The 25880-nt window shown below is 36.0% G+C and overlaps 1 protein-coding gene across 3 annotated transcripts in view; it reads right to left on the reverse strand.

Moving 5' to 3' along the window:
- The window catches only part of LOC133632311 (semaphorin-4B-like), a 159020-nt gene that overhangs the window by 22179 nt on the left and 110961 nt on the right, over positions 1–25880 (reverse strand). For all 3 annotated transcript variants that reach the window (XM_062024694.1, XM_062024686.1, XM_062024703.1), the window contains 6 exons: positions 16414–16574; positions 15400–15462; positions 14122–14220; positions 11789–11900; positions 11465–11581; positions 7497–7654 (listed from right to left, as the gene is read on the reverse strand). In XM_062024694.1, the coding sequence (XP_061880678.1) occupies positions 7497–7654; positions 11465–11581; positions 11789–11900; positions 14122–14220; positions 15400–15462; positions 16414–16574 (710 nt within the window). The remainder of the gene's footprint in view (positions 1–7496; positions 7655–11464; positions 11582–11788; positions 11901–14121; positions 14221–15399; positions 15463–16413; positions 16575–25880) is intronic.

Below are 25880 nucleotides of genomic sequence, written 5' to 3' on the forward strand. Positions count from 1 at the left end.
CTCTCTCTCTCTCTCTCTCCCTCTCTATGTCCACTACTTGATGTCCATATCCTACCGCAGCAGAGAGAAAGCAAAGTTACCTCAAGTAACACAAGTCAACTTGGAAAAACAAAATGCTTCAAAATAAAAGTACCTGCATAACATACACAAACATGAAGAATTCTTAATAATCAGCGTGAAATGCATGTTTATTCTGTAATGGCAATGTAACCACGATTATGTCATCCAGAATCAAAGCTAAGATAAAAAAGGCAGCCTCAAATTTCAATGCATAGTGTGTACGGATGAAAGTAATTTTAATTTTTAAAGTGTAGTTGACGATTATTTGAGGCTATCAGTAGATAGCTGTTCTTTAAAAAAAATAAAATAAAAAATACTGCCATCAGCAATGTTCCCTCTAATTGTTCATGTGTGTGAGCAAACGCAAAAACTCCCTGAGCATTCAGTGGAGCCCATGTGAGCAACATCAGATGTGCACACTGTGGCTACACTAGCAGCACACCTGTCCCAAACCTGACTAAATAACAAGTTACATCTCGATCCATCCATCCATTTTCTACCGCTTGTCCCTTTTGGGGTTGCGGGGGGTGCTGGAGCCTATCTCAGCTGCATTCGGGCGGAAGGCGGGGTACACTCTGGAAAAGTCCCCACCTCATCGCAGGGCCAACACAGATAGACTGAAAACATTTTCTTATTATTATAATTAAATGACAGCAGTCATTTCCATTTCTAATATAAGTGTTTAGGCCCACTTACAATAACAATAACAAAAAATATTGTTTTTCATAAACTGTGTACTTGTATTGTTTGTCTGGGTGGAGGTCCTGCTTTGGAAATAATTTGTACTCCTTTCAGACATTGCATTTAGTTCCCATTAAAACATTCACATGTTGCACAATGAGATGTAAGCAGGGGATCATGTGTACATTCCTGCAACTTCCTGTTTGTAAAAAATATATTTTTTATTAGTATTTATTTAATATACTAACAGCATTTCATGATTAATATTTATAAATTGAGATTCCTAATAAATGACCCTAGAATAAGCACACATTTGATTGGTAAATCATAGTGTAACGACCTGGTATTACACTTTATGTGTGGTGTTGGAGTTGTCCGACTTTTTGTGTGGCTGTAAACGCATTACTGGCTAAGTGCCATATGTGCATGTGTTGGCGCAAGTGAGAAAGAGCGAGCGGCTGCTGTTGATATAACAAAGTTGCTTTTGGTCTGTTTTGTACTGCAGAAAATGACCACTTTTGCTAGATATCATTTTTTTTTACTAATGTTTTGGTGATGTGTTTATGGCCGACAATAAAGAGTTTTGCTCAGTAAAGTGATCGATGGAATTCATGTTGTCAAAGCGTCTCGACAGACTTTACAATATTTGAACAATGATGACGAAAACTGTTTTCTCTGTCGTGTCCGTATGTCGAAAATTGTTATGCGCTTATTTTTTTATTTGATTTTGTGGGTGGCATAGATTTGCCGTGCGCAGAGGACGCTTGAGCAGTGCGCAATTGCACAGGCGCGCACCTTAGAGGGAACGTTGGCCATCAGGTAGGGAAAGGAAGTTGCAGACTTTTGAAAGCTTGATTTTTATTGGCTCTCTGCATATTGCAAAATTAGAATTAATTTATTATTGAGTTATATTATTAGATATTACATTATTGCTGTGTCACCTATTACACAAAGCTCATATGTAGATTTTTTTGGTTTAGATATTTTAGCATTTATATTGCCCTGCTCTGGATTGTTTTTTTTACAATTTATGACCAAAATGTGTCAAACTTTTCTGTATGTGGCCCTCGATCGAAAAAGTTTGGACACCAACATTGTTAAAATACCCTTTAGGAGGCGTATCTAGGGTTTTTATATTTAACTGCAGACCCCCTTTTAGGTCCAAAGCTCCAGCTGCCTCTTAAAGGAGATGGCACGACACAAACGTAAACAAGCTGGGATATTAATTACTGCTTTGGGGTCCAGCCTGGCTTCTCCCCAAAGGTTTAATGGAGACTGAGAATTTCCACATAAACACTTATCAGACGAACTTGCTGTGGACTGGTAATTATCAAAAAGCCTGCAAAGCAAACTAAACACACACACGCACACACACAGGTGGCTTTGTGTGTGTGTAGGAGGAACCAAAACATTTTAATCTCAAGACAGATTGCAGCGGCAGCAGCACTGCAATAACCCTGAACTCCTTTACAAGAGGGCAGGGAGTGAAGACGACGAGATAACACGATGAACAAAAAACTGTAAAAGTGCCTCTGCCATTAGCTCTTCAATATGAAGAATCGTCTCGCTGCATGCTGAGGCCAATAAAGCCTTGTGGGACTTTTGCAGGCTTGGGAGCCAATTAGAGGGCAGTAGTAAGCGAGCTACAATAATGAGCTGAACACATTCTTGCTCTTTCAGCTGTCTACTGCTATTGTTGCTGTGCACGTTAGTTTGAGTCCTACACGCACAAATCTAATGTCACGTTTACATTACAACAATCTTGACCGTTTGGTCAAATTAATACAGCCGAAGCTGCAAAAATGACTGAAAACGTAAAGTAATTTGCAAACCAAGCCAGGAGATGGCAATGGCAGTTTGTAAGGAAACATCACACGTTAGCACCGACTAAGCAACTACTGTAATTAATAATCTTGTGAATTGTCATTGGGACAATGAATACTTAAGAGAGTAATGTGATGCTCCTGGATATAAAAGTAGTCAGTGCAAAGTTTATTCGCCAGTTTGTTATCTCTGCCTATACATAATGATCGTTATTAGCATTAGGATCAGCAACAGAAGCTATTGAATTCAGGATATACTGTAAACAGACATTGAACATGCCTACACATGATTAAACTGGATATATAGCACTTATTGTCCGAAAAATACCTTCAAAAGGGGTAAAATTACAAAAAAATATATTTTTTTATTCTCTAGGGTGGTTGGCTCCATCCAAACAGCGACACTAAAGGTATCAGTATCAGGCCAATACTGCTGATACTTATTTGTTTTTGTTGTTTTTATTTTACAAATAACTGTGTTTTTCCTTTATTGTGTTGTTTATAACAAACACAATAACAATAACAACAATAACAAAAAGCAAAAACTAAAGTTTTTGTTTTTGTTAAGTTTGGAGTACTGCGCTCAAACAATTTTATCTAATAAATTGTTTGATCAATTTTAATTGATTTATTTAATAGAGGGACAGCACACATTAATAACATTTCTGTAAATGTGTCAAGGTTAGCCATATAATTTTCATCATTGGTAGGGTATAAAATGCTAACAATTAATAGCAACAAAAAAAAATACAACACAACATACAGTAATCATATCAATACAATTAACACATACAATACAGACAGTATAATTAATATATGCAGTGTATATATTGTTGTTTTAAAATATATATATTTTGCATAAAATCTTTGTCCTGTGTTTTCATTTTGATTATAATCATGATCATCAAAATAAAGACAAAATAATTCTAAAATGTTGAAAAAAGATTGAGTAAAAGCATATTGGTCTCATCAATATTGCCTCTGTATGTATTTATTTGATGTACAGTTGTCCCTGGTTTATCCCTGTTTATCGGTTCCGGACATGACCGCGATAAATGAGTTTCCGCAAAGTAGAAATCATTCATTATAAATCAAATATTTCCATAGCTAGAACATAAAAAACTGTTTACGACCCTCTGAATACATTTTCCAACATGAATTAACACCCTTTGGTCATCTTTACACTCTTTTTTGTATCCAATATAGCAATGTTGTCTGAGGTTGAGCCAATCAGTGGCCACCAAACTGAACAGCACCCTCTGATTGGTTTGGTCTCCTCTAATGGTCAATACTAGTATATTATTGATATTTTTAGTTTAGACATTTTTATGCTTGAAAATGCTTAATTTAGGACCAAAATATTGTAAAAAATATTCTAAGAAATCAGCAATGTGGTGACGCCACAATGTTACTACATTGGATTGATAACAAAATTTGTAGTATCCCGTAACTCTAGGCCGCTTCATCCTACTGAAGGCACAATGTACTATGAATCAAACGATGCATAACAGATGCAGGGAATTATCATTATCAACAGCAAAACAGTCAACACAACCAATCAAAACATGTTTAATGTAGTTTTAACATTTGGCTGCTCGAAATGTCTCAAAATCTTAAACTTTACTGCGTAATCCGTCACCTTTTCTACACCCGCCCTCTGTGTGCACACCTGAATAAACACAGGAAAGGGCGAGCAGCAGGCAGGAGAAAGGGAGGAGGACATACTGGATAGGACAACAACTCAGAAGCGGAATGACAACAGTAGTAGGAACACGGTGGGAAACCTTCAAAACTGGTGTGCTTTATCTTAGAGCAGACACACCATCAGTGTGTGCTTGAGGGGAGTCTGCCAAGATGAAATAAAAACACTTTAGAATGGGCGGAAATGTGAGAGGTTAACGTGTAGGAAATACCAAACAAGCATTACTATGCAATGCATTGATTTGTTCAAATGAAGCACCTGTACAAAGCACCCAGTCAATACGCTTCCTCCAGCGTGATAAAAGAGAGAGCGCAGTTCATCTGCAGCAGGCTCTTTCACCAAAAGTCATCTCCATATATAGAAGCCAGGAGGCGCTCGGCTGGTTCCAAAAGTCTTGCAGGACCGAGTCATTAAGCTGTCACTTACGATTACACGCTGCCCCCCGACCCCCACCACACCTCACCTCATCCCTGCCAATGCACACGTTAGCAACACCCGGTGAGCAACAAGCTAGAAGGAAGGCACAAAAAGCATGGCGGGCATTTTAATTGAGCTGACGATGAGTGAAAAGAGTGTGGTACAAGTGACAATGATTTAATGACTCCATATTTATTATTGCAGAGCCAACTTTAAATAATGCTGCTCATGTGGCTGTGCTATAGTACGTGCGTAAACAGTGGGAATTGACAGCCCATAGCTTGTAGCTCATTGTCTAGAACTGCTCTATCTAACTCTCAACCAGTGGGGACTTGCAATGTTGCATGAAAGACAACCTCGATTTACAAATATTTTTTGTTTTTTTCCGCCTTTTGACGTTTTTTGTCCATTTTCCTAACTCAATATGGGTCCCAAAAACTCAACAGACCAGCGTGGAAAGAAGGCCGGAATCGCTGTGCAGTTAAAAAAAAAAAAAGACTCTTTGCATGGAGTAGATTAATGGCGCTCACAAGTATGGAATAGTTCAGAAAGCAGGCTTTGTACTACAGCAAGTTTTAATTGTGATGACACCAGACTTTTCTGGAAAAAGTGCCAGATCAGACTTCTTTCATAGTGGAAGAACAGATCACACAGAAGCACAGCCCCCCGCCCATACATACACACACTGACCCCCGCTCCTTTATTTCTTTCTCAATGTCTCTTCAGCTCCTTGCTGATGTTAATGTGGGTGGATTTTACCTGTTTAAATGTTTGTTAGTTCAGCAATATAGTTGTTAAAGCTAAGGTTTTTCGTGACTTCTGATCGTTTGTGAGGGCACCAAAAGGACTTCTGTGTGTGTGGGCGTGTTAGTAGAGCAGCCCATACAGCACAGTTCAGCTTGTTAATAAAAGAGAGGGGGGGGGGTGGGGGGGGGGGGGGGGGGGGGGATGTATGGTATTTTTTTTTGTCATAAAAAAATACAATCATGTGTACTTACGGACTGTATCCCTGCTGACTGTATTGATCTATATTGATATATTATGTAGGAACCAGAAATATTAATAACAGAAAGAAACAACCCTTTTGTGCGAATGAGTGTAAATGGGGGAGGGAGTTTTTTTGGGTTGGTGCACTAATTCTAAGTGTATCTTGTGTTTTTTATGTTGATTTAATTTATTAAAAAATAAAAAATAAAAAATTATTTTTTTAAAAAATTTTTTATTTCTTGTGCGGCCCGGTATCAATCGACCCACGGACCGGTACCGGGCCGCGGCCCGGTGGTTGGGTACCACTGCTGTATAGCACTTTTGCAGTGTACAAATCAATACTATTAGATGCATTTTTGTCGAGGCTGCAACCCATTTTTCATATTTACATTGTTTCTTATGGAGACATTTGCTTCACTATAAAACATTTTTCGATTTATGAACCCCGTTCAAAAACCAATTAAGTTCATAAATCACTGTACACATGCAGTGGAACTTCAATTCACAAACTTAATTGGTTCATACATAGAAAAGTTTGTATACTGAAGCAAATTCCTCCAAAAACACATTCACAACATGAATAATGGGTTCCAGCCTTGACAAAAGTATATTTTAGCAAAGGTTTGAACACAATATGTATATCAAACAAACATAAGATGGGGATGGTGGATCAATTTTCTATCAAATAACATTGCCAAAACAACAACAACAACAACAAGCTGAACTGTCCTCCTCCTCCGACAGGCACCCACACCGTCACTAGCTCTTTGGTGCACTCACAGTTTGAAATAAAAAACACTCCTTAACTTTAACAGCCAGGTCTCTACAATGTTAAGGAATAAAATATAAAATTGGTTACTCTTCTTGGTGTGCTGCGAAAGGGAGAGGGAGGGAGAGGGGGAATAAGGCAGTGTGGACAATGCTGTGGATACTTCCTGAATGTTTCAAACCACACATCGCTTGTGACTGAATGAGCAGTGAGCAACAGAGAGCAATCAGCTCGTCCACAATGGCTGCGCTGCAGACAAACAATGGATGGATGGAAGGGTCGTACAACAAAGCAGATTTTTATCCCGCCTGTTGTTCGTATATCGAAAGGTTCGTACAACGAGGGGATAGTAAATTGAGGTTACACTGTGCCCGTTCTACTATATAGGAGAAGAGAATGTAATTGTTCTGCCTGTCACTGTACATCGCTGACATCGGTAGACTAACATATCATTTTTTTACATAGTAAATCGGAAATTTTCGTGGCACACCCATGTGCTTTTACAGCACACGTACGTGTCGCCGCACCGTGGTTGTGAATCAGTGATTCTAATAGAAACAGTGTGAGTCAAACGCCCCGGAGGAAGTATTAAGAAAAATAGGCCCCATCGTCACGCTTGATGTCATCGCACAAGTTCAGTGGGTTTACTTCTTTTTACGTTTGTATGCCAGTCTGTAATGTTAACGAATATTATTTCAAAGCACCTTTTTTATTGCTTTTACGTTAGAATGTTAGTGCAAAACATATTAGTGCTTGGTAGAGGTAAAAATCATAACAATGTTAGTGCACGTGGAGTTGATGACGTTGAAGGGAGGTTAAAAAAAAAGGGAGGTGAGGATGATTCACAAGCAAGGTGACTAAAGTGGTAAAAACAAGTTTGTACAGTCAGACAGAAGAAGTCTGTGACGCAGTATTTCCATCGTCATTCATGACAAACGTCCACATGTCTTAACTTGAGAACGTCCCGCCTCCTTTTGACGACCAATTGTACCCAACTTACAGACAAAGGAAATCTTTCTAATTTTTTTTGTATTTTTTTTAGGTGTCTTCTTCTTACCTTGCACACGCGAGCAATCCTCGACACAATAGTGTTGTCAAAGAAGTCAAATTCCTTCCCCGCCTCGCTGAAGAAGAAGTAAATCTTGTCGTCATCACCCACGGGGTTCCCTATTGGCTGACTCTCCTCGATGAAAGCCGAGCCGACAAAGAGAGGATCTGTCGGAAAAAACAGAGGCAAAAGAGGGGTTAATGTGTGTCGCCTTTATGTATGAACTTTTTCCACATCGTTCTTCACCTTTTTTTATCAAGCACGCTGGAACTAATCCGATAACGTGTAAATCAAGATTTGCTCAGCGGAAAGAAACTGACGAACACTGAGCTTTCTGTTATTTGTGAAAAAAAAGTGACAAACAATATCAATTACATTTTTAAATTATTTCCTACTGTTGGTTCTGGTTTAAACCCTTTGGTTTTTTTTACCCTAAAGTCTTTCTGTGTCCAGGGACTAAATTCCCGGATTTGTAAACAATAACAAAAACCACGAAAAACTATTTTGTGATCATAAAAAACATCAATCTAACCACAGTAGTATCGACCATATACTGATAATATACTTGCTATCGTTACTGTTGATATTTGTATCGATACGCTCACCTTTGTTTACATTCAAAAGCTCCAGCTTGTGGTTAGCATCTTCTTCTACAGTGTGAAGTGTAGCATGTGTAGATATTCCATGTCTTCCAGTAATAATACTTAAAAGAAAATTACTTTACTTTCTGCCATGGCAGCGAGGATTGCTGACTTAAAACAGCTTGGCACTGTAAAGGACAATAGCCGCGATCTCGCGAGGAGGCCGCGACGGTGCGCTGAGGGGGCGTTTGTTTGCTTGTAGCATGTGAAGGATTTTAGGCTGTCCTATAAGATGTGGGAAGAGCCTTTGATGACTTGCTAAGCAACACAAACCCGAATACCTGATCTCCACAAAGTCACACTTTTGTAATAATTAGTGTGTGTGATGAAAATGACAGTGAATAGGTCCATATGTCCATTTCCTAATTAATTACAGCACCACCTAGTCACCCTGAGTCTACTATACTGTGTCCCGGCCATTGAGTTGCAGAATTTGGGCCTGATCAATGCTGCTTGCAGCTTGACTGTTTTTATTTTGCTTCACAATGACATTTAATTTTGGGTTTTAAATCACTTTTCTTGCTTTAAATCAGGGGATGTGGTCCGGGTGTGGTTCGCAGCTAGTTTTTTTTGTTGGCCCACGACTTATTCTACAGCTATTATTAAAAACAAGAAAATTACAAAAGATGAAATGTTGAGTTTAGTATGTTAATAATAATACTCTTTGTCACCAATCACACAAAGCTGAGATGTAAGCTATAAAGAAAAGTAAAGTAAGGATGTAGGGGTCGTTCTAGGACAAGGCGTACAAAGTGTGGCTCAAGGCCCATTTGCAATTTTTTGTATTGTTTTTATTTATTTATTTTATTTATTAGACACTTTCTAAAAATACAATACACCAGACCTGGGCAAATTAAGGCATGTTAAGCTTTTCAATCTGGCCCGCCGGACATTCCCAAATATTTTTTTTCACATCTTTAAGATGAAAACTGTAGCTGCCGTTATGATGTACAGTGATGTTTTCAAATGACCGTAAGTCTTGAACTATACAAAATATTTCAATGGTTGGATTATGCGATTTTGCATGATATACTAGTGACTATGGTAATCACAGCAGCTCATACGAGGCACCAAGCAGTGTGGGTGGAGAGCGTTTCCACAGAGTGTTTCCAGAGCGGCCAGCCTGAAATGCGGGTGTCAGGTACAGACGCGGAAGGACATTTTTTACAACAAAGTTCTAAAGCTTAGTGATATATCAGACATATCAGATTGTAGGTGGGTTTATTTTTTACCCTACGCTGTTTGTTGCATTTTTGTTGCGTTTCTCTTGATTGTAAAATATGTCAATCGAGAGGGGGTGTGACGTTCATATGTTGTCAATATTCAGTGTTTTATTGTTCATAGTTAATACTGTAAATCCCACATTCTTTATTTTCATGTACATTCTGGGTGTCTCATTCAGTCAAAAAATGTAAAAATCCATTCCAATTTTTAAGGCGGTCCGTCATAACGTTCTTAGCATTCAATCAGACATTATTGTGAGGTTTTGTATTAGTGTTCCTAAAAATAGATATATACAAACAACAAAGAAGAACAAATGGGGAAGAGAGCAAAAAAACATTAACAAGTTAAAATGTTGATACTAATACCACACATAATAATACACTTTATCAACAATAACAAAAAGCTGTATTGTATTGGAAGAACTTTGGATTGGTTTCAGGTTAAGGTTAAAGTTTTTAGAAAATGTTAAACATCTAAATAGGCCCTGCGACCTTGAATCTTTTAGTATGCACCCCCCTGTGGAAAAAGTTTGGACACCCCTGCTTTAAATATATAAAAAAGTGGGTTCTGGGAGAGTAGATGAAGCTAAACCCTCGGTGTAATTGCACTCATATGTCTCATCAGCATGAATTACCTCCACATCCCGAATACAAGGAGGGTCTTAATTGCGCTTTGCCAGAGCGCTTTATGAAGTGCATGTGTGGCGACTAATACAAGTCAGCTCCCGCAAAACAAGAGCGCTTGGCCTCTCTCTGCATGTATTAGTAACAAAGGGTTTCAAATGAGCACTACTTTTTGACCTGGACCGTGCAGTTGGGTATTTATTAAATTATATAAGAAAAATTATAAATGAAATGGCTTCAAATGTTTAAAAATTATAAATGAAATGGCCTTAGCCTTAAATGTTTAAAAATTATAAATGAAATGGCCTTAAATGTTTAAAAACTATAATCATCATAGCTAAAGGTTTACCGTACGTGTTTTAACAGGGATGGCACAGAAGAAAAGTGTAATGATAACCATAGAAGCTGAAATGGAAACGTCTGGCTGCTCAGTACAACGTAAGGAGTTCATTAGATTTGCAAAATAATAACTATTGATGGGTTAATAAATATAATTATGATAAATTACACTGTATAATGATTCTTTTTACAGTAATAATTTAATATTGATAATAATATTTTTTACTGGTGCTAAATAAAACCGATTTGCATTTGAATCGCAATTTTTATTTACTGCGATTCTAAATCGATTAATAATTTTCAAAAATCCATTTAAAAAGTACTTTTTAAATGTATTTCTCTTTTAAATTGATTTATTTATTTCTCTTTTAAAGAATCAGTTCTTTAAAATATATGTTTTAGGCCATCTCCATGCTTATGTGATACAACAACAGCCAAGAGAAAAGTTTGTTCTTTGTTTTGAAAAGGTTTTATTATATTTTTTATACCAAATGGTATTGCGAGAATGCGTTTGAAGTGAGAATCGAGTGGAATCAAGATTGATTCTGAATCAAATCGTGAGTTGTTGAAAGATTTACATTATTAAATATTATATAAAATAAAGGAACAAAACAAAGGTACTTATTAAAAGAGAGTGTCAGTCAAAAGTGTGTATATTATTATTAATGTATTAATTATTATGTAATTGACAATAATTATACAAATATTCATTGTTAAATATTATATTAAATAATGGACCAAAATCTCATTAACATACAATGTGAGTCAAAAGTATGTACATTATTAATAATGTATTAATTATTATATAATTGACAACAGTTATGAAATGATGTATTGTTAAATGTTATACTAAATATTAATAATTATAATTGAAGAATATTAAAATATCTCTTAATTTTTATTTTTATTTTATTTTTTAATTTAAAATTCATTTACCCAGGAAAGTTCCATAGAGATTGAAAATCTATTTTACAAGGGAGTCGTGTGTCACATATTTATAAGAAAAAAAATGCCTCTTAACTTTTCTGTAAATGACAAATTATTAAAAATATTACATATATTAAATTAAAGCTTGTATATTTTGTACAATACATTAAGAAAATATTTTTCTGTGTTGTCACAAAGTGTACATTATGTGAATAAAGTTTACCTTGTAACCATTTTAAAGAGTTTTCCGTTTTTAACGCTGTGCCTTGCCCCAAACTCTTATAAATAACCGGCTCGTTCCCTTGGAAGTTGCTGACCGTGCCCGTGTACAATTCACCATCTGAAAAAGAAAGTTAAAAAAAATCTTGTTAAAATGAATTATTTCATAATCCAGTGTAATCCATTAGAAATAAATGATATGCTATTATTAGCGAGTACAGTAGCACATTAGCACATTTCTTCCAGTTACTGAATGATGCCACATTTCCAAAACAAAACAGCAGAAATACAACAACCACAAGCGTTTTTTAATTTTTTTTATACGCACCAACGATGATTGCAGTGGATTTGTACTCAGGATTAAAAGGGCAGCGGCTACGCCCGTCCTCCATCACCACCTCGCCAGTGTCATCCCTCGCCATGGTGAATGTTGACGTGTTCTGTGGCAAAAAACAGAAAACGCAGGACACATAATGTCATGCTGATATGCACATTAGAAAATAAATATTTTTTTCAAAACAACTCCATCTGCTGGATCAGGTGGGTTAATGCCGCTCATGGCCCCAATGTAGATTGTAAAAAGTTAGAAAGCAAAAAAACTCGATTGGTATATTTAACCAGATCTGCACCAATTGACAGAGTTCAATGTCCTGGCAAGAGCATTTCCACATGTTTAAATGAGTGCTATAACAACAAACATCTACTGTTGTACGTCTGACACACAGGCCTGCACTGTGTCAACACATGAGGAGCGTTCACCCCGTCCCCTCGGTTCAAGTCCTGCCAAGTCCCGTATAACTGGAGGCGTCCTAGCTGCGTTGTTGTTTCACTTTGACGTCAAAAGCAGGGGGAAAAGTTTGAAGATTGCTGACGTTAATGTCACCCCGCTGCTAGCTACCATCAACTCCCGACGTGCTCCTCTGCTAGACAAACACGTCTACTGCTGCTGGAAAGCACACACACACACGCACACGCACACACACACACACACACACACACACACACACACACACACACACACACACACACACACACACACACACACACACACACACACACACACACACACACACACACACACACACACACACACACACACACACACACCTTGTACCACCACTGTTGACTTGTCGGGCTAAATTGCCTCAGCGGGGTCTTGTCATGCTTGAATGCCAATGAGGGGGATAAAAAGGGTGGAAACAAAAAAATAATGAAATAATACAGACAAGCTTTGAAAGTCAAAGAAAGAGTTGCGAGTGAGATATTACTAATACTTTGAGTAGAAGATCTATACCTGTATAGGATGGAGTGCAGCCTATCACTCCTGTGCAATTTTGATTATAGAAAAATGTCAATGAGTGCGCTTCAATAGCAAAAGTAAAAGTAAACGAAAACTTTATCCCTCTGCGCACTTTTGGAATATACAAATGTTGTACCCTGAAAATGTCGCTTTGTCTTTGGCTTTTTCATGTCACCAAACAACAGTTACCCTTGATGGCAAACTGAAAAAGTGTTATGAAAAACTTAGAACCAAAAATGGAATTTATTGTCAGCGTCTCTGATCTCTGATGTCTCTGTCTCTCTCTCTCTCTCTATATATATATATATATATACTGTATATATACGTAAGTGAGTGTGTGTGTGTGTGTGTGTGTGTGCGTGTGTGTGTGTGTGTGTGTGTATACATGTTTAATTAGTTATAAGCAGGTATTTTTTAAATCTATTTTAGGTATGTAATCTTGCTTAAGTTCCAGTTTGGTCAAGGTGATTACAAAGGATTAAATATCAAATACATCCAAGCAAATGCTAGCGTAAATAGAATGTAAAGGCTAACAACTAGCATGATGATGAACAAATATGTTTTCCAAAGCAACCACAAAGATCAACATGTGTGCCAACATACATAACTTGTTAAAACATGAATACCAATAAAACACCACTTAGGTGACAGCGTTGTTCTGCAAAAACATTCTGGGTGAATAATCTTGCTTTATTCTAGTTTTATTATGCCGTATTTTTCGGAGTATAAATCGCTCTGGAGTATAAGTTGCACCGGCCGAAAATGCACAATAAAGAAGGAAAAAAACATGTATAAGTCGCACTGGAGTATAAGTCGCATTTTTGGGGGAAATTTATTTGATAAAACCCAACACCAAGAATAGACATTTGAAAGGCAATTTAAAATAAATAAGGAATAGTGAACAACAGGCTGAATAAGTGTACGTTATATGAGGCATAAATAACCAACTGAGAACGTGCCTGGTATGTTAACGTAACATATTATGGTAAGAGTCATTCAAATAACTATAACATATAGACCATGCTATACGTTTACCAAACAATCTGTCACTCCTAATCGCTAAATCCGATGAAATCTTATACGTCTAGTCTCTTACGTGAATGAGCTAAATAATATTATTTTATATTTTACGGTAATGTGTTAATATTTTCACACATAAGTCGGTCCTGAGTATAAGTCGCACCCCCGGCCAAACTATGAAAAAAACTGTGACTTATAGTCCGAAAAATACGGTACTGTTAAATTTTCTGTATGTCAGTTACTAATTATACCAAAAAGGCTTATGATTGCAGTTATGACAGTTTGACCCAGGGACGGATCAATTCACTTCCGATTATTGATTATTGAAACGTGTGACTTACGATGTAGCCGCAGACTGGACTGAAGGCGTAGGTGCCGCACACATACAGGTGAGTGCTGTTGAGCCGCAGCAGGATTTTGATGTAATTGAAGCAATCGGTCTAGGGAGGAATAAGAAACATCACGTTGTTATTTTATTCCTAAACAAAACCCTCGCTGAAGCCAGAACAAAGCTTTCATTGGGGCTGGGTGAGTGAGGGGGCTCCCTGTCTTCATCCAGCTGTTGCCTACTGAGCTAAGTGGCTAATACGCAGCAGACGTGTGCACTGCAGCATGCAGATTAGCAGGGTCTTGTCGCCTGAGGATACAACAGCTGGCGTGACAACAAGGGAACACATAGAAGGCAAAATAGACGGTGAGTTCCCTGCGAACACCTGATGAATGTCTATTTGGATGTGGTGAGGACAGGTGTGTCAAAACATGTACTTCATGGTATTGTTGGTGACATGACAGGTGACACTTCAGGGCAACGCTGTAGTGAAAAGGACAACTTGCAGTACCACCGTTTACCTCAAAAGTAATTGTTCATTTTCTGCACCAGTTATCTTTTCCTGTGTGAGAGTCAGCTACGGGAACTATATGGGGAAGATGTTTCATGTCAGGTTTGTGTTATAACAGATTATTGTTAGAAGTAGTATTTTTGTCATATTTTGTAATGTTCTTTAATAATTAAATTATTAATAATTAAATAATTTTAATTATTTTTGCACAAGCATGGACCAGACAGCCGATGTTATCATCAAAAAGCCAGACTTTAGACATCTGTAATACACATACCAAGCCAGTAGATCATTGTATAAGTGTTTTTTCAAATTTAACACAGAAGTTATGTGACAAATGTAAAAACAAAATATTAATAAAAAAAACGTTTGTGTTTAAAAGTTCACAAAACGTTTGCGACCTTCTGTCGCATAAATAAACTGCCATAAACACAAGAGGTTCAATTATCAATTTAGTGTAGCTTCCTTTTTAAATAAATAAATCAAAACAGAGCTTGCTGTATAATGTGTGTTAAAAAGTTAGCATTTCCTTCTCTCCGTCGACTCAATAATGTTCTCTATAGTGTGCTGCCCTCTGCTGGTTCGGAGTGCAGAAAATGAATCTCATTGTAACCAAACTATTTACATTTGCCTCAAGAGGAAACCAAAAAATTATGTTTTTAAAAAAAAATCTTTCTATGTGGCAATACTGCAGCTTGGATAGGCTCCAGGTCTCCTGGGACCCCGAGAGGGACAAGCGATAGAAAATGGATGGATGGATGGGATACTGGCGCATCTCACCTCCAGGTTCTTTCCCTTGAAACTGCACTCTTCTCTCTTTCCAAGAGGAGTCGCCCATGTCAGCTGAAGAAATAGTCAAAAACAAATACAAACATGTTCAAATCCAAAGAAACACCATATATGTATAAATATAATATATATATATATATATATATATATATATATATATATATATATATATATATATATATATATATGTATATATGTGTGGAAGAAAGATATATAAAATATATTATATAAAGATAAAACTTGTAAAAAATATAGTTTAAATTTTAAGAAAGACCTTATTTAAAACTTTGGCAGTACAGTACAGTTATTAAATGTGTTGTGATGGTGACAGTTTGACTATGGAACATATTAAATGTACTTCAAAAGTAATTTCCTATGTGACAAAAAAAACAAAAAAACTTACATATATTTTATACATTTAAAGTGTTTATATATTTAACATTTCTCCAGTATTTGTATAACCGTTAAGAAATATTTTATTTAAAACATTGGCTGTACAGTTATTAAATGTAGCCTACTATGTTTGGCCCTGGAATAGATTATATTCATTTTCTACATTCTATAAATTTTGGAGAAAATATATAAAATATATTTTTTGAATTTACAATTTGTATATAATAAACTTTATGACTTTCCCATTTGTATAACTGTTAAAAAAGATGTTGCCTAAAACATTGGCTATACAGTTATTAAATATTTATGTTATGTGAGAGTTTGACCCTGGAACATAGTTCCTACTTTATTTCTTGTATGGGAAAAATATATTTAATATATTGAATACATAAAACATTTGTATACAACATATTTGATATATTTTAAATTTGACTTCCACAATTGTATAACTGTTAAGAAAGATGTTACTTAAAACATTGGCTGTGCAGTTATTACTGGTGTTAAGTTTTGTAACAGTTTGACTCTGGAACAAATAATTGTCGTGGCCATGATATTTTAAGGGGGACATCAAAATAAAATGTGACTTTTTTTAAATGTCAAAATGAGACTCACGTTCTTCTGCAGCTTGGTCCTGCTGATGTCAGAGAGGCTGAGGGCAAAGAGTGCCTCCCTGGCCCCCACATAGAGCATGTCATCCTCCTGGCTGAGCAGCAAAGATGTGTAATTGAAGACGCCCTCGACAGAGAACCTCTTGGCCGATCTCTCTTTTGCATCTGGAGGACACACATGCACCGTGTTATTACAGAGAGGACGGCTTTATGATGCATGGGCCCTGACGACCACTTAACAAATACATATTAAATTAAAGGTGATAACCCTGACGTGTTGCAACAAGCAGGTGTTTTTGGCGCGTTACGTGTCTGTTTTTGGAAAGAAAACAGTGCAACATTCAGTCAGCCTGACATGGCTCACAGTCAGGAATCCCTCAGTTTGCCAAGATTTGCTTGTAACACATCCAACTAATGGCAGCATTCTTCTCACAGTCAGCAATTACGCTAGGAATTGTAGGATTAACATGTCCTCTGCCCACACTTGACTGTGTGATAAGCACCTAAATATACTCCCTCACTTACATCGGTTCTATTCAACTGGCGGCCCGGGGGCCAAGTCTGTCCCGGGAATGACACCATGCAGGCCCCCGTGTCCAATTTAAAACTTGAGAGACAAACATTATTCCAGTAAATTCCTAAAAACACTTAGGTGCTGTTGCTCCTGTTGTATAGCGGAACTTGGACAACTGTATACACATTGGCAGATCCTTGCATTAGTATTTTAACCTTGCTAGCAAACATAGGACACTGGGGTCCAAACCAGGGTTTTACATAACTGAGGTGTTCCTCAAGGCACCTCTTAGTCCTCTCCTTTTTGGCAATTACACAATTTTTTTAACGTGATTTATGTAACTCGGTGTTACTGTACTGTAGCTCAGGGGTGTTCAAAGTGCAGCTTGAGGACCATTTGCTGCACACAGCTCGAGTTTACTTGAACCGCTGCTTATTGTCGAAATAAAAGCAAACAAAAAAAATAGGAAAAATGTAAGAAAAACAGAGCAAAAAGAAGTACTGTGGAACCTCGATATACGAACATATTTGGTTTTTGAACATGTTTTGCAGACTGAAAAGTTCATATAGTGAAGCAGAGTCAATGCATAAATGCGTGCACACACACAAACGTCCCTTTACCTTTGGTGCTCAAACGTTACCTACCATGTTGCCGCAACAAAAAAACAAACAGAAAACCCCTTTTTACATTTTGTCTGTGAATATTTGTGCCATTTTTTTCAAATAGTAGTAGCGTGTACAGGAAGTGATGTCATCAAAATGGCAGCCCCCATAGGGCTTCCAGCGGCACACAAAATAAATGAGTGAATAAACGAATGAACAAATGAATGACGCCTTCGTACGCCAAGACATTGTTCGCACACAGAGGGATATTTGGCTGGATCTAAGTGATTGTAGACCAAAAAGGTTGTAAATAGAGACATTTGTAAATCAAGGTTCCACTATAATGTAATAAGAAAAACCTAACATTTTGATAACAATAACTAATAATCATACATGTTGCCACCTATAAAACAAAGATGACACCAAGTTGTATCGTTACATATGTAAAGCATTGTACGTACGACCATTGATGAAAAACGTTTGGACACCTCTGCTGTAGCTTGTTTACTTCAGATGCAGTCAGTAGGCATTTGTTCAACTTCTTTAGTTATACTAGTGGTGTTCCTCAAAGTTCCATTTTAGGTCTTCTCTTTTTCATCATTGGGGGTATTCAACTGGTGGCCTGCAGGTTCCGTTAAAAAACTCAGTTTTGCAGCAGATTCTGAAAATGTTGTCATAGAGATGATCTTTGACTGACATTTTTTTAAAAGGTCCTTAAAAACAGCAGAGTGCTCCTATAAATCGACCAAAATCAAATGTCTACTGTAGAGGATGCTGGTTCTCCGGAATATACAAAATAAGACTAATAGTAAAGGGAGAAGCCCGGCCCCCTGGTCCTTAAATGTGTCCACCCCAAAAAATTGTTGAATATCCCTGGCATACATAGATGATACACTGTCAAAAATTCTCATCTGTTCTGTACTGGCAGGTAGTTCATCATCATTTCTTTTTTTCATTATCGTCATTTCTTTTTATTCCTTTCATGAAAATGCATATATACAAGCCATATACAGTGGACACTTTCATTGTTTTTTTGTTTCTTATACATTTCCATGATCAGAAAGGAGCAGAGGGAAGAGCCTTCTGTCCTCTTATGTACAACAGTAATCAGTAAATGAGCACCATCCCTCTTGCATTAATTAGCAGCCACTACTGATTGAACATGCAAATGGAATGCTTTTATCGCATAAGCCTCAAAAAAGTGTCTCATTAATATAAAAGCCAAATCAGGCTCTAAAAAAGTCCTGGAAAAGGATTTATACAACATTTGGAACACATGGAAACCTCATTGTTCCGATCGGACGATACCAATACTGATCATCAATCAACTTGTATCAAATTTTTAAATTTACAGTGTTTATGCTGAGTTTTATTGATAGTTTAACAATATCAACACAATATTTAAACTAGTCCCTTATTGTCTTTTATTACATATAATTGTTTGATTAAAACAAAGTCAATAGTACACAATAACTAAACAAAAGTAAAAACAACCCTATACTAGTGTTGTCCCTATACCAATATTTTGGTACAAGTACCAAAATGTATTTCAATACTTTTCTGTACTTTTCTAAATAGGGGACCACAAAAAATTGCATTATTGGCTTTATTTTAACTAAAAGTCTTAAGGTACATTAAACATATGTTTCTTATTGCAAGTTTGTCCTTAAATAAAATAGTGAACATACTAGACAACTTGTCTTTTATTAGTAAGTAAGTAAACAATGGCTCCTAATTTAGCTGCTGACGAATGCAGTAACATATTGTGTCATTTTCCATTATATTATTTTGTCAAAATTATTAAGGACAAGTGGTAGAAAATTAATTATTAATCTACTTGTTCATTTACTGTTAATATCTGGTTACTTTCAGTTTCAACATGTTCTATCTACACTTGTGTTAAAATGTAATAATCACTTATTCTTCTGTTGTTTGGATGCTTTACATTAGTTTTGGATGATAACACAAATTTGGGTATCAATCCGATACCATGTAGTTACAGGGTTATACAATGGTCATATTCAAAGTCCTCATGTGTACAGGGACATATTTCCTGAGTTTATAAATAATAATATAAATTAAAAAAACAAAAGAAGATTTTGTGATGCGAAAAAATATCGATGTAATCATGGTATCATTACAGTGGATGTTAGGTGACCGGTACTTTTTAGAGTATAGTACAGAATATGATTCATTAGTAACAAAGTACTATACTAATACTGGTATACCGTACAACCCTACTCTCTACTAATCATTTCAATTATTTTGATTTTGTCCTCAAAGTCCTCATGTGTCCAGGAAATTATTCCGTGAGTTTCTAAACACCAACAATAGCAACAAAAAAAATATTTTGATAATATAAAAATATTGATCTAATCGCTCTAATTTCGATTATATGTGGTAAAAAATGGATGGATGGATACTGATACTACCCTTGGTATGCACACCACCAATTTATGGATCGATCTGCTTTCCTCTTACTTGTCGTGTACTCACTGCAACAATGCCTAAACACCAAAAGTTGATGTTATATTCTCTCTCTAAACTATTTGATTGATTGATTTAAACTTTTATTAGTAGATTGTACAGTACAGTACATATTCCGTACAATTGACCACTAAATGGTAACACCCGAATAAGTTTTTCAACTTGTTTAAGTCGGGGTCCACGTTAATCAATTCATGGTAATTGGTCTTATTATTCTACTTGTTAATTTCATATTAATAACTTCTTACTTTCTGCTGCGACGTGGTTCCATCTACACTTCTTAAAGTTTACTTAGAACTAATTTATTGGTGTTGTTTCAAGCTAGCTTAGAGGTTAGCCTAGTTATTAGCATAACTGCTCCATGCTTGCTCTCGCTGTGTAACATGTTTAGCATCGTCCTCCAGTGATAATAATTCATACTTACTTGATAACTTACGATACAAAGAAATGCAGTTTATATGCGCTAATGGAACTGATAACTATTAACTTAGGGGAGTGGCTCCACTTGGTGTATGGAGACACATAATTAGCTGCTAGCTTGTTAGCTGGAGGACTATAAATAAATACAGTGTCAGTCAGAGGGTATCGATATTTATGATCAACATTGACCATGATCATGTACTTTTTCACAAAAATCGGTCGATATTGATCAATGGCTGATCGATCGACACATCCTTACTCATTATACATAACACCTCTATATAACATTATTTAATCACTACACTGCATTAAATACAACACATGTTAAGAAAAGAAAAATCCAAGAAGGATTTTTTTAATACAGCACCATCTGCTGGATCCCACTGGCAAAGTGTTTACATATTTTCTAAAGCAAATTAATTTGTAAATGTTTACCTTTTGCCTCTCATTCCAAACACAATAAAACTCCACATGACAAAACGCCAGAGGTCACAGTCTCCGTTTGCTTGTCCAAATAAGATTACCGGCCCGTAAACACTAATATTTGCTGCAGTTAAACTTTTTTTACATCCTTTTTCTCCCTTATAAATCTAGCCACGTAAATTTTTGAATTCACGAGAAGGTAAGAAAAAGACACCGGCTGTATGCTGAGTGTCTCTCTGGGCCGCTAAATTGTGAATAAATGTTTGCAACACACAATTTAAAACTTCCATATAAATATGCCTCATGGAACGCATAAAGAACTTTGGCAAAATCTACTCAGCTTCCTCTCGAGAGAGGGACAGAGAGATCCAGCTGCATAAACCTCATCTTGTTCATTAAATCACATCTTAGTAAGAGGAGAGCTCACTCTGATGAAAATCGTAAAACATCTGGGGTGAATGTAGACCAAGACTGTCAATAACGTCATAGGCGGGGAGGCAATAAAAAAAAAAAAAAAATCCTATTGGTTACGTAAGGACAGGAAAAACATAAATAATATATTAAAAAAGAGGCTAAAACTTCTCAAATTGGATTAATGCCGATATAAATAAACTTGACAAATTATAATAATAATAAAAAAATAAAAAATAAATACATAATAGACACTTACAAAAGATGAATTTAATAATTAAAAAAACATCTGATTAAATGGTTGGAATTAACTAATCAGAATAAAAAAATATCTAAAAACCTATAAAATAAATAGCTTTAAAATGCAATCTAACAGATGTAATGAACTTAAACACTTATAAAGTACGTATCATCAAATAAAATAAATTTTTTTAGATTGTTTCTGCAAAAACAGTAAAAAAACCATGACCATGGATGATGTGCTGGCTGTCCAGAGTTGGGACCCGGGGTGGACCGCTCGCCTGTGCATCGGTTGGGGACATCTCTGCGCTACTGACCTGTCTCCGCTCGGGATGGTCTTTTGCTGGCCCCACTATGGACTGGACTCTCACTGTTATGTTGGATCCACTAGGGACTGTACTTAGAGGGGGGGTTACCCACATATGCGATCCTCCCCAAGGTTTCTCATGGTCATTCACATCGACGTCCCTTGTGTGGGCTCTGTGCCGAGGATGTCGTTGTGGCTTGTGCAGCCCTTTGAGACTTTTGTGATTTAGGGCTATATAAATAAACATTGATTGATTGATTGAAAAACAAAACAATCAAATAAAATAAACACAAAAACCAAACTGAACTGTTTTAAATGTCTATTAAGACATTTCTTTATTATAACAAATAAATACAACAAACTGTATAAAAATAATAACTAAAAAAAGAATGTATTAAATAACAAATTAATGAATTAAGACTACATTAAACTTAAATAGTAAAAAGCATTAATTAGCTTTTATTAAACACTTTAAAAAATATATCGGATTAGTTTGCAACTCAAATGAGAAGGATAAATGAAAATGACTGAAAAAATAGGCTTCTACCTAACATTTAAACAAATATTAAATAAGCATATCAAAAACCAATAAAAAATACTTCAAAAATAAAAACAATATTAAATTAGTTAAAAACCTTTTTTATTTTAAACATTTGTTTATTGAGTTTTTTTGACACATGTCAGATGTTTTTCACCCCATAAAAGGAAACCCATGAAAAAAGAAAGAGAGAGAGAAAAAAAATGCATCAGTCAAATAAGTATCGGCAGATATTGACATGAAACCACAACACGGTGCAGCAATACACAAAGGCAGACAAAATGCTTCTCAGTTATCTACATTTCAATGACTTGGTTAAATTTGTGATTCATCTATTTGACTTTTTTTGGAAACCACTTCATACTTGTTAAAAAAACTTTTAAGAGAGAAACATACCATCCTTCATCTTTACTCATGCCAGGACAAATACGAGCCAGATGGTCTCCTGTGGTATATTAAAACCGTGCCATAAATCACAGTGTCAAACAACGGCATCACAATGAGAGGAGGCCACAATCATGAAAGTTCAACTCCGAAAGTGCGTGCAGTAATTGGGCTTTTAAAGTGGGTAGCCAAGGTAACGCTGAGAGGTTGTTGAACATTTCCTTTGGTTGAGGTTGACCCGTGTAATCAATAACTGTGTCCTTAGGATGTCATTTGTGGTTTGGACATGCTCGTAACACACACATCCACACACACGCGCACCCAGACACACACTCGAGCACACACAAAGACCACTTCAGAGCTTGGCTTGACATCCATCCATCAGCTACTTGCTTCATCAGCAGCTTGCCACCCTGAGCGTTTAACCTCTGCTCGCGCTGTGGAGCACACTTATCATCAATACTGGCAGCGCTAACCTGTTGTATCAGCCACAGGTTGCCAAAAGGATGCTAGACTAGAGCAGTGGTTCTAAAATGGGGGTACTTGAAGGTATGCCAAGGGGTACGTGGGATTTTTTAAAAATGTCTGTCAAAAAGAACTGTGAAAAGAAATGCAACAATGCAATATTCAGTGTTGACAGCTAGATTTGTTGTGGACATCTTCCATAAATATTGATGTTAAAGATTTCTTTTTTTGTGAAGAAATGTTTAGAATTAAGTTCATGAATCCAGATGGATCTCTATTACAATCCCCAAAGAGGGCACTTTAAGTTGATGATTACTTCTATGTGTAGAAATCTTTATTTATGAATGAATCACTTGTCTATTTTTCAACAAGTTTTTAGTTATTTGTATATCTTTTTTTCCAAATAGTTCAAGAAAGACCACAACAAATGAGCAATATTTTGCACTGTTATACAATTTAATACATCAGAAACTGATGACATAGTGTTGTATTTTACTTTTTTATCTCTTTTTTTTCAACCAAAAATGCTTTGCTCTGATTAGGGGATACTTGAATTTAAAAAATGTTTACAGGGGGTACATCACTGAAAAAAGGTTGAGAACCACTGGACTAGAGAGACAAAAAAAACTAAGTAAGCTGGAAGTGGAACATAAGAGTAAGAAATATGGAGTTGGCTCCCGACTTTTTGTTTATTGCAAGACTATATAGGATATGTTAGCGATTAAATTTTTTTTAAATTAATTTAATAATAAAAATAATTACAATAGAACACATTATCAATAAATCAAATAAATAATTAATATATACATAATACATTTGATTTAATTAATTCTTTATTTGATTTAATTAATTATTTTTGATTGTATATAAATATATTATATATACAGTACAGGCCAAAAGTTTGGACACACCTTCTCATTCAATGAGTTTTCTTTATTTTCATGACTATTTACATTGTAGATTGTCACTGAAGGCATCAAAACTACGAATGAGCATATGTGGAGTTATGTACTTAACAAAAAAAGGTGAAATAACTGAAAACATGTTTTATATTCTAGTTCCTTCAAAATAGCCACCCTTTGCTCTGATTATTTTTTCGGACACTCCTGGCATTCTCTCGATGAGCTTCAAGAGGTAGTCACTTGAAATGGTTTTCACTTCACAGGTGTGCTTGAAGCTCATCAAGAGAAGGACAAGAGTGCGCAAAGCAGTAATCAGAGCAAAGGGTGGCTATTTTGAAGAAACTACAATATAAAACATGTTTTCAGTTATTTCACCTTTTGTTGTTAAGTACATAACTCCACATGTGTTCGTTCATAGTTTTGATGCCTTCAGTGACAATCTACAATGTACATAGTCATGAAAATAAAGAAAACGCATTGAATGAGGAGAAGGTGTGTCCAAACTTTTGGCCTGTACTGTACAAATACTGTATATTAATAAAAATAATTATTTCAATCCAATGTATTAATCAAATTAAATTAAACTTTTCCTCTAATAAATTGCAATTATACATAGGGATGTATATCGTTAGGATTTTATCATTGCCGATACTAGTATCGATATTTCTTAACGGCATTCATCGCCACTATATGTGCAGCCCTTTGAGACGTGTGATTAAGGGCTATATAAATAATCTTTGATTGATTCTTTGTAACTTTGTTCAAATAAAGATGTGAAAAAAATTCATTTTTTGGGGGGCATTTTTATTAGCACCAGCAACATCCAGATATAAGATCTCACAGTAGGCAAGTATTTTTTCAACAATTGATTTTTAGGTCTTAAACAAGCCAACTATGTGTGCATGTGCAAGTTGCAATGCAGTTGTTAGGTCATCATCTTGTAAAGACCACACAGATCCATCACTGTGTTTCTATTCATTACAATTACACTATCTAATCCATCCATTCATTTTCTACCGCTTGTCCCTATAATAACATTTAAAATAATAGTAATTAAAAAATAAAGTAAAATTATATTTGTGTTCATTCACAGACCTTTAAAGTACCATCCATCCATTTTCTACCACTTGTCCCTATAATAACATTTAAAATAATAGTAATTAAAAAATAAAGTAAAATGATATTCATGTTCATTCACAGACCTTTAAAGTACCAGTAGAGTGAAAAAACAAGTTGCTTATATATTGAAGCTATTATCATATATATCTGATTTATGAGACCTAAAGACTTTCAAAGTTTGCAAGTAAATAGACATGATCAAAATGGTATCAATCTCACGGAGATTCCTGAGCCATTTTGAGAGATAATGAGGAAGCCAGACACGTCATCGCAGATCCCTTCCCCACCAAAAACAATACAAATCGTGCAGACTTTGTGAGAGCCAACAACGATTACTTTGGGCAAAATTATGATCCAGAACCTTATATTGTTGATCTTGACTTCAAGGAGAATGAGCTACAAGTTTTAGGAGCTCTGCTAAACAGATCTAAAATGATAGCTTACTGTATAATGTTTTCTTTTACATCGATGACGACTGATAGGATGTCAATATCTTCTCATTTGGATGAACAATTAATCATGATGCACACGAAGGGTTAACAAGGAAGTTTGTCTGCAGACACTGTCTTCGGTTGTGTGTGTTTGTCTCCATCTCCATTTCCGGGTCTGAATTGAATGTCACATATGAACAACTTCTAGATTCAAGGCAAAATCCTCCT

Source organism: Entelurus aequoreus, linkage group LG02, assembly GCF_033978785.1.
Source record: "Entelurus aequoreus isolate RoL-2023_Sb linkage group LG02, RoL_Eaeq_v1.1, whole genome shotgun sequence".
Taxonomy (NCBI): Eukaryota; Metazoa; Chordata; class Actinopteri; order Syngnathiformes; family Syngnathidae; genus Entelurus; species Entelurus aequoreus.